Source organism: Cicer arietinum, chromosome 5, assembly GCF_000331145.2.
Source record: "Cicer arietinum cultivar CDC Frontier isolate Library 1 chromosome 5, Cicar.CDCFrontier_v2.0, whole genome shotgun sequence".
Lineage (NCBI taxonomy): Eukaryota > Viridiplantae > Streptophyta > Magnoliopsida > Fabales > Fabaceae > Cicer > Cicer arietinum.
In genome coordinates, this window is record NC_021164.2 from 19545813 (window position 1) to 19555751 (window position 9939).

The following is a 9939-nucleotide window of genomic DNA, read 5'->3' on the forward strand; positions in this document are numbered from 1 at the left end:
TTATATTAAATTTTTAATCATTATGGTATTGAACTTCTAGAAACATTTGGTCTTTGTCTCTTGTTCCAGGTATAGTGAGCATGTTGTGTGGGGTGATAAAGAGCTGAAGATCAAACTGTTGAGGAAAGGGATATTGACTCGCATATATACTCCCATGGTAAGTGATATAAGTTATCAGGGAAGAGAAAAAAGAAAAACAAGGTTAACATTAGTAAACTGAAAATATACATTTATATATATGGTGTAATGTGATACAAAATCCTTTGTTTATACTAAAAATTAAGTTAGAACATCATTTACTTTGTGAAAACATTTTTTGTTTTCATTTCCTAAAATGTGTGTTCACTTTACTTTGATGAGACTTTTGAAATAAACAATTGTCATGAAGATAAGTTAAAATGCTAGTCATTGAAGATGCATTTTTGCAAATAATGAAAACAGTTTTTTGAAATTTTCATTGTTTCTTGAAATGTAGATAATTGTTCACTTCAAAAGTCTCTTATCGAGTAAAATTAATACAAATTTTAGGAAATGAAAACAAGAAATGTTTTCATAAGGTAAATGGCCCCTTAGGTCCTGTTTACTTCGTGGAAACATTTTGTGTTTTCATAGAGAGAAGATGAAATGATAGATAATGAAGATGCATTTTCGAAAATAATGAAAATACTTTTTGACATTTTCATTGTTTATAGAAATGTAGAGAATTGTTCATTTCACAAATTCTCTTACCTTATCAATGAATAAAATTAACATAAAATTTAGGAAATGAAAACAAGAAATCTTTTCACAAAGTTTACAGGCCCTTAGACTCTCTTTACTTTGTAAAACCATTTTCTATTTTTATTTTTTAAAACTTGTGTTAGTTTTACTTGCCAACAAGAAGATAAAAGACTCTTGAAAGGAACAATTGTTTACATTTTTTAAAACAATGCAAATTCTAAAAGAATTGTTTTCAATATTTCTAGAAATACATCATCCCTACCTAGCATGTCATCTTATCTCCATTACAATTATTCACTTCAAGAGAATCTTTACCTCCTTGGTAACAACTAAAACTAAGTCCAATTTTAAAAAATAAAAATAGAAAATGTTTTCTCAAAGTAAACGGGTCCGTTTAATTTTCATGTTTCTCGTTTCCATTTTCAGTTCAACTAATGAGCATAAGAGAATACATATCAAATATTTGTTTCACCATTTTTTACAAATTCTGAGAACAGATCTGAACATTTTCGGAAATTTTGAAAATGTCCACATACTATTTGCATTGTTTCTAAGTATATTCTTCCTAGTGTGTCTTCCGGCTCCTCCCTATCACAACTATTTACATGATGAGTCCTACATCTCTTTGTTAATAATTTAAAATGAACACAAATTTAGAAAACGGAAACAAAAAATGTTTTTAGAAAGTAAATATGCCGTTACTTTTCAAAAAACAGAACTATTTCTGCATATTTTACTTATTTTTTTTTATCTTTTTTCATTTTTGTATGTCTTCAAACTCATTCTTGATGAACTTGTCTTCAGGTGATAATACAAAGTTTGAGGGAATCTGGAGTATTCAGTTCAATCATTGCATCAGCTCCAACACTTTCCAAAGAAACCTTCTTACATTCAATTGACAGTAGCAATTCAACAAGAGCTGTTGCCTCTGTATCCCTCCCATCTAGAAAGGTTGTAAGAACCAAAGAATCTCAAGCAACTGCAAGAAAGGTTTTGGATCTTGAATCTGTTGTATTTCAAGAAGTGGCCGTACCGCCGCTGTCTCCACCTGGAGTAGTCGAAGATAGTAACCTCGGTTCACACGCATGATCAGTTTCAAGACAATCCTTTCTTCTTCTCCTTCCATTTAAAATGCTTTTGCTGTGCTGTGCTGTGATATGCAGTGGTAGAAGGAAGAGCAAGTTTAGGGGTTGGATTGGCCTTGAATTTGGTTTTGTAATTTTTTTGTATAGAGTGCTACCAATTAATGTGAATTCTATTTTATGCCTTTTTTGACATTATTTGTTGCTAGGATAACAATATTCTATTTCACTAATGTTAATTTTTTTTTGATATTATATGTATTTGACTTTTGTGCTAACGATATCAAAGTATATGAAAGCTTTTTAAAAACCATGACACGCTATATCAGTGAATGTGAGTTATTATATATTTATTGTAAACTTGGTTAAAAAATCAGAACCATCACAAAGTATGACTGAAGTGCATAATGATTTATAGTGCACCAATGGGATTTTTTTTTCTTTAAAAAAAAAATTTCAAAATACTACACTAAAAAGAAAACTAAAATGTTTTATTTGTTGGGACTAGTACGAAGAAGAAAATAAATGGACATTAACAATGAAGAACTTTGAAAAAATATATTAAAAACTGCAGTTTTTTCAATGGACATATTAAGGATTGAAATCAAATACATGAATGATTAAGAGTGAATGAATCTTAAATTATATAGATGATATCGAAACAAATTTTTTCAATGATACTAAAAATTAGATTAAACTAAAAACATTATTAATCTAATAAAAGAATAGAAGTATTTATGAAAAACTTCTATTTTTTCTTAAATATATGACCTATACCTTTCAAATCTAGGAATTAAAAAGCAGATAGTGTATTTAGGTTTATTTTTATAATTTTTAGGTATCCCCTTACAAATTTAGGAACTAAAATAACGGTTTCCGCGTAACAGTTACAAAACGAAACAAGCATCATCCACACTACACTCTAATCCATGGCGACATTATTTCTCATCTCTAATCCAATTCCTCAAACTCAAACCTTCACATTCCCTTCTTTGAGGGCCCCACCTTTCCGTACCACTCCGTCTCTTCTCCTCACCGCCTGCCGGAGACCGAGAGGCGCGACTGTGGTCACACGTGCGGGCGCCAGCACCAGTAGCTACGCCTTCGCGATTGCTCTTCCTCTCTCTCTTCTTGCTGTCACCGTTTTCACTGCTCTTAGAATTGGTGAGAAGCTCGATAAAGATTTCTATGAAGAGGTAATTTCGTGAACTAAAATGGCTCTGTAAATTTGACTTGTTTTAACTAGTTTGGTTCTTGGTTTGTGCTGTTTGTTGAAACTTTGTGGTTTGTGTTGTGTCTTCCATGTGTTTGATGAAATTCCTCAACTGGGTTTTACGCTATTGTATAGTTGCACTTACTCACAAATCACAATTCAAGTAGTGTTGTTGCAATGGTACTGATTTTTGTTTTCTTACCAAATTGAAAGTAACCAAATTTTGATAATTATAAAAATAGTGGTGATTTGTTAAACGTGTTAAACTGACCGTGTATCAAAACGAAACTCTTTATTTAGTTAGTATGTAATTTCATTTTATTTATTTCTATATCTTGTGTATTGCATTCTTAACAAGTTGATTTTAACTTTTTCTTATAGTTTAAATTTCTGGAATGAGTTTACTTCAATTTTGGATTTCCATATGTCAAATTAAGCCATTTGAGTTGGTTGATCTTCTCCATTGAGTTCACTTCAATGGGGCATGACTTAGAACTATACAACAACAACAACCAAATCTTATCTCATTAAATAGGGTTGACTTAGAACTATGATTAGTAAAAATTTAGTTGTTGTTCAAAGCTATGTGTTTAACTTAAGCACTCAGAAATACAGGACAAATGTGTTTACCTTACATTACACTCAAATAAATAGTTGATATGTGTAAAGAATAAAGACATTTCTTACATGACCGATGCAACCTTAGCTATGTCTACCTTGATATTGTGTCTAGCTTAACAATTTTTCCAGATTGTAGATATGTTATATATTTAGCATCAAATCTTTACATCTTTACAAACAAATCTTTGAAGTCTGGAGTCTAGAAGATGGTTGATAGTGTTTCATCATAACTTGGAAGATGGTTGAAAATTTCTCTTTTGTGTTGGTTAGCCGAGAATAGTTTGATTTTGCCTTTAATTTGTGCACATGTTTTATCAGTTATCTGAATGACTATATAATGTACCTGCATTTACACTCATCTGAACTGAAACACTTGGCTCACTATTATATGCCATGTTTGTAATAATGCACGAGTGTATGCGATTCTATTTACCAGCTCAATCAAGAATATCTAATTTGAATTTCTAATCAGTTGTGTATGTAGAATACTGGAATCATATACTTAATTATCCTCTTTTGGAAATATTTGTTGGTTATCTTCTGTTTTGGTGGGCGAGTAGTGTGTGAAGTTGGATATAATTCATGTTAGGAAACATTGGTTTTAGCTTAAAAAGGTGTTTTCCTCTGATTTGGTGACATATTGTTTCAACACCAGATGGCAATAAATGAAGCTATGATGGAAGTTGATGAAGATGAAGAAGAGGAAATTGACGATGACGTGGAAACTTATTTACAAGAAGAACCGGTCCTTCCACGTGGCCGCAACAGGCCTAAAAGGGAAGCTTAAATGTGAGATGATCTTTAGTAGACTTGCAAATGAGTAGGGAGGGATAAGGGAGTTGTTTATCTCTAGGCTTCAAGTTTCCCTTAGTTCATGTTACATTGGTTTTCTTGCTATTGTTCTCTTGCTTAAGCAACAATCATGTAATATGAATCTAATATGTAAGTTTATAAAGTGTTTATAATGTAACAGAGTATTTGATTTCTCCAATGTCAGTAAAAAGCATATTATTTATTCAGAAAAATATCCTATTAAAAAAAGAGGTGAATACTGTGTATATTACTATATTTTCATAATTTTCCTACTGAAACATGAAAACACATAAAATGGAATTTTATAGTACTCTTGATTTTAACTAGCCTATGAGTAGCCAAAATTCCCATGAAGCTACCTGTAATATCACCTACCTTTAAAATCTTACACGAAACCTTGGACTGCCAATGACCTTATGTCAGATTGTTATTTGTTAAATTATCAAATTTAAAAAATGCATTTCATCATCTAAAACCTGTCATTTCAAAATTTTCAGTGAAAATTGGCTTTATATCATCGAACCCAATAATATTTAATTTAACGACGTCTTGTTTAAATGGAATGATTTAAAATCATGCAGAATCGAGGACTTCAGGATAATATTAAGCAAAAAGAGCTAAAGGGAAAAAGAGCACCATATATTGTTGAAAACTAATTTTATTGGTGATGATTTTTTATTTTTAAAATTATATTGGTATTGTTGAATAGTATTGTGCATCTCAATTTTGGGCCAACACTGTAAACAGATTTACGAAATATTAAACATGCGGTAATACAAATAAATATTCAAATATGTAAATATTCTAAAAGTAGAATACATGAAACAAAATAGGAGGAATGATATAAGAAAATGCAGTAATACAAATATATATTAAACACGCTATCTAGCTAGTAGAAATATTTCTCTAGCAAAACTGGATTCTCTCTATATTCTAATTTCTTAGCAAAATTTCTGCATCACATATTTCTCTAGCTTCTCTATCCTCAATAGACTATGCATTTTTTAAAAAAATTCCTGCATAAGTTCATATGAACTTCTGCACCTAGAGTTTTACTTTATAATCTATCTCATTTAACTTATCCAAAACACCTTTAAACTAACAATGGCTGTTTTTCTCATAAATTATTATAAACTTTATCTCAGCTGGGAATATCCTATGAGCGAAAAGCTAATTTAAACTGCTTTAACAGTTAATTCAGGTGTCATATACAAATTTTTTTCATAAGTTAGAAGCTAATTTCTATCACAGTTGCAAATCTTCTATCTGCTAGAAGTTAATCCTAGTTTTTGCATGTTTTCAGCATCTAAGAATTAGATCTTTCTTCCATTCAACACAAGAAATCTAATCCTTAATATAGAACATCCACTTAAGTTGAGACTTGAAACAATCATGTTAGTATACATGTACAGTTTTTATTCTAACAATAATAAGTTATAATCATATAACAAAAATAGACAATGAGACAAAAACCAAACCAAAAAATCTCTTCGAAAAAGTTTAATGTGTATACATTTCACTTTCAGAAATCAATGATGTTAACATCTACAAATGGTGAGTTTTGAATCAAGAAATCGATTATTCCATCAGGTACGAATGAAAAGGGTTCAAATTCTGCATCAAACGCTACTCCTAACTCGACAGCTTCTGTTTGTGACATGGCAACTGCTTGCTCTAACTCAATATCTCTCAGTTTTACTTTCAGTGACTTCAAATTTCGCAAGAAAGGGAACTCAACCTTGAATAAATCAGGAACTATGGAGAGAACCTAATTAATGAGGGTGAATAAGGATCAATGTAAAGCATGTCATATATTTTTGACAAAATTTAGAAATAACATACAAAAGAAAAACAAACATCTTACTAAAAAACTTATTTTCGCTATGTCTACAGCAGATAATTGAAAACAAGATTATTATGCATATTACTCAAATCCTTTGCCACTTTATAATTGATTTTGCCTCTATAAATGATTATAACTTTAAGCTAATATTTGTAGCTTTTGCATGCTATCGTGTTTATCATGTTTTTCAATACTTAAATGTATTTGTTCAACTCACATTCACGTTAATATATCCAAAGATAAATCATTTTATCTTAAACTTCCTATTAAATAATATAACTTTTACAAAATCAATTTTTGCCACTGTAGAACCAAACACAAGATAAATGAAGAGTACCTGGAGAGTAGTTACCGAGACAATCAATGATTCGATATTGGCAAGCTCAGCCAACCATTTGAGTAAAAGGAAAGGTGTATCCATGGAATTAAGCACCATTGCTACATTAATATCTACATGTTTTGTAGAATAAAGATTGTTATTGCTTCCACAAAGTTTCTGAATAGGAATACCCCAAAACTTAAATTTAAGAAGACATGGAGTGGATAGCTCGAATTTGAACTCAGTAAAAGAATAGGGACAAGATATCATTGTTAAATTGACAAGCGTGACACTTGATATGCAAAGATTTTGTGCATCACGGACTTTACAATACTTAATGATCAAACTATTCAACAGTTTTAATGTCGAAAAAGGCTCGACACGACCATCGTCACCAGCACAAAAGATAAGACACTTCAAAGATAAATTAGTCAATGCTGGCAAATTTAAAGCATACGGAAATAATACCGTAGCATATTTAAAAGAAAGATTAAGAGACGTTAGAGTTTGACATGAAAATAAACAAGAGGGTAAGTGTGAAACAACATCTGAGACATTGATATTTAGTCGCTGGACATTGTGTGAAACAGCATATTTTAGGATTTTTTTGAGTAAGCTAGGCCATATGATTCCACTGCGGTGAAAATCGAGAATGTGAAGTGAGGTTGTTGAATCGCGAAGAGACAGAATTCCATATACAAATTTGGCGAAACTTTGGAAAGTCTCTAAGTGTGTGGAATTTAACCTAAGGGTGGGAAGATTCTTCCAAAGATTCTTCCATCTTGTGGAGAGTATGCAAGTTTGAACGGCGTCTTTGGTATTCAATAACGATAATATGTAAAGTAAAACGCAGTCCGGTAAGTCACTGATCATGTCGTTATTTTTTTCTTTGTTTTCTGTCTTCATTGCTCCCAACTTGTATCTCAGAAGCAATTATTCGGCAAGTTTTGAAAGGTAAGTAAAAGCAAGAGATGTTGCAGTGCGACAATCTGTCCAAGATGTTTGGGATGAGATAGCCGACCTAACACGTTTACCGGACCTAAAGCGAAACTATTAGTTACCTTTTTCAAAGTTCATAAATAAATTTGAGATAAGTAAAGGTGGGTCCAAAATGTTACCGGGCCCAAAATATGATGGGTTTAAAGTAAAGATTTTTTTTAAGTTAATAAATAAATTAATAATATTTAATTTAATAAAGATATATATTTTTTAATATAAATTATGATATTTTTAAATCTATGTTTTTTATATTTTTTTATTTTAAATATGAGATAAAACCTATCAACAAAATTTCAAGAATTAATATAATTTTTTTTTTTTTAGTTGAAAAAGAAAATAATGTGTATATACGTTGTACCATTTAAAAATTCATGTTAACAATGTATTCACTAATTATTTCAATTTATAAATAATATTTCTCATGTTAGCAATATGCTCACTGCTTATCTCGTCATTTTTTCAATTTATAGCCAATTTAGTAAGCAACTACTTGTGTTTTTTCACTTGAGCAAATTTTAAAAGTAAAGTGATAAAAAAAAATGCCTATTCATCTTAAGAAAATCTATATCAATAACTTTAATATGAATTTTTTGTACTAATAAATCTCTATCAATAACCAATATTTTCTATAACCTTTATGCGATTTAGTAAAAGGTTTAACCTAAATCCAATAAAATCAAAGATAAATATTAATAGAATCTGATCGGCAAAAGACTATTTTGAGTTTGTTTCAGAAACAATAATAAAGATAAAGATTAGAAAACGAAATAAAAACAAAGAAAATTTATAAAGATAATAAATATAACTAAAATAAGCGAGAATCTCGTTCAAGATTTTTAGGATGAGATAATTAATATCGCTAACTAAACTTGCTCTCTAATGATTTTTGTATAAAAAAAAAATGATGTAAGTTTTTTTAAAATTTGTGATGTCACGTACAACTTATATTACTAAATAAATTTTAATATTATTTTGATTTTAAATATTTTTTTACTCGTTGAATTGTCATATAAGAAACCACCGATTAGGTTATTATTTAAAAAAAATTATATGAGTAGTGTTGAATAATATTGTGCATCTCAATTTAGGGCCAACACTTAAACTCAAGTCACAACCATAATCTTCAAATCTATTGAACATCCTTCATTTTGAATAGAATTATTAATGTGTTTATTAAAGCAAACATGTTGTGCATTATACATGTAGATAATAGTTAGTAAACAGATTCAGAGAGAACATATGTAAATTTTGCATGACTAAATCATAATACCAAAGGATTTTAGAGCTATGTTCTACAATAAACAATATCAAGTAGCACTATAACACTACAACATCATGCTCCATCAATTGTCAAAATATCAATAAACAAACACAAGAGTTAAGACAACTAAATCTTTATATTGATATTAATATATAACACATACTTTTGTAAGAAAACAGTTGGTTACGAAACCATCATGCTCTCCAAATTAAACAAAGGATCAAACACATGACCTATAGCAAAATTGGATACATCACATATTATTATAACTACATGAAACATATGCTATGCTATCTAGCTAGTAGAACTATTTCTATAGCAAAATTGGATTCTCTCTTCATTCTAATTTCTTAGCAAAACTTATGCATCACATATTTCTCTAGCTTATCTATCCTCCATATACTATGCATTTTTTAAAATCTTCCTGCATAAGTTCAAATGAACTTCTGCACCTAGATTTTATTTTTATAACCTATCTCATTTAATTTATCCAAAACACCTTTAAACTAACAATGGCTTTTTTCTTATAAATTATTATAAAATTTATCTCAGTTGGGAATATCCTATGACCTAAATGCTAATTTAAACTGCTTTAACAGTTGATTCAAGTGTCACTAACAACCATTTTTTCATAAATTAGAAGCTAATGTGTATCACAGTTGCAAATCTTCTATGTGCTAAAAGTTGATCCTAGTTTCTGCATTTTTTCAGCATCTAAGAATTAGATATTTCTTCCTTTCAATAAAAGAAATCTAATCCAAAATATAGAACATCCACTTAAGTTGAGGCTTGAAACAATCATGTTAGTTTACTTGTACAATTTTTTTTTCTAATAACAATAAGTTATAATCAGATAACAAAAATAGAGAATGAGAAATAAATTATTTGAGGCTCATTCACACACTTCTCAAACTGCTACTCTAGAAGAAACCTGTCAATCTTCTTGTTGTAGGCCATAAGAGCTTTCTTCAGGTGATACAATGCTTTCCTCAGGCCTTACATCCAATTGATGTATGGTCCACCCTTTGTAACTGACCATTGACACTACAAGCCTCACAATTTCAATTC

At 30.0% G+C, this 9939-nt stretch overlaps 3 protein-coding genes across 4 annotated transcripts in view; 2 read left to right on the forward strand and 1 right to left on the reverse strand.

Annotated features, from left to right (window-relative positions):
* Window positions 1–2057, forward strand: part of LOC101507477 (glycosyltransferase-like KOBITO 1) — a 7593-nt gene extending 5536 nt beyond the window's left edge. The window contains exons 10-11 of the mRNA XM_004513319.4: window positions 70–157; window positions 1525–2057. Of these exons, the coding sequence (XP_004513376.3) occupies window positions 70–157; window positions 1525–1809 (373 nt within the window). The 3' untranslated portion in view covers window positions 1810–2057. The remainder of the gene's footprint in view (window positions 1–69; window positions 158–1524) is intronic.
* A 567-nt stretch (window positions 2058–2624) lies between these two features.
* On the forward strand, window positions 2625–4622 carry LOC101507786 (uncharacterized). Its single transcript, XM_004513320.3, has 2 exons — window positions 2625–2998; window positions 4292–4622. The coding sequence occupies exons 1-2, from the start codon at window positions 2732–2734 to the stop codon at window positions 4421–4423; spliced, it is 399 nt and encodes a 132-aa protein (XP_004513377.1). The 5' UTR covers window positions 2625–2731; the 3' UTR covers window positions 4424–4622.
* Window positions 4623–5800: 1178 nt separating this feature from the next.
* LOC101508108 (F-box/FBD/LRR-repeat protein At1g16930-like) lies at window positions 5801–7665 on the reverse strand. 2 transcript variants are annotated; one of them, XM_073368231.1, is made up of 2 exons: window positions 6645–7665; window positions 5801–6217 (listed from the first exon to the last, which is right to left on the reverse strand). In XM_073368231.1, exons 1-2 carry the CDS (start codon window positions 7515–7517, stop codon window positions 5972–5974), a joined length of 1119 nt encoding a protein of 372 aa, XP_073224332.1. In that variant the 5' UTR covers window positions 7518–7665; the 3' UTR covers window positions 5801–5971. The 2 variants fall into 2 exon arrangements, with proteins under 2 accessions (XP_073224332.1, XP_004513378.1); XM_004513321.4 differs by having other exon boundaries at window positions 6630–7663.
* Between the last annotated feature and the right edge of the window lie 2274 nt (window positions 7666–9939).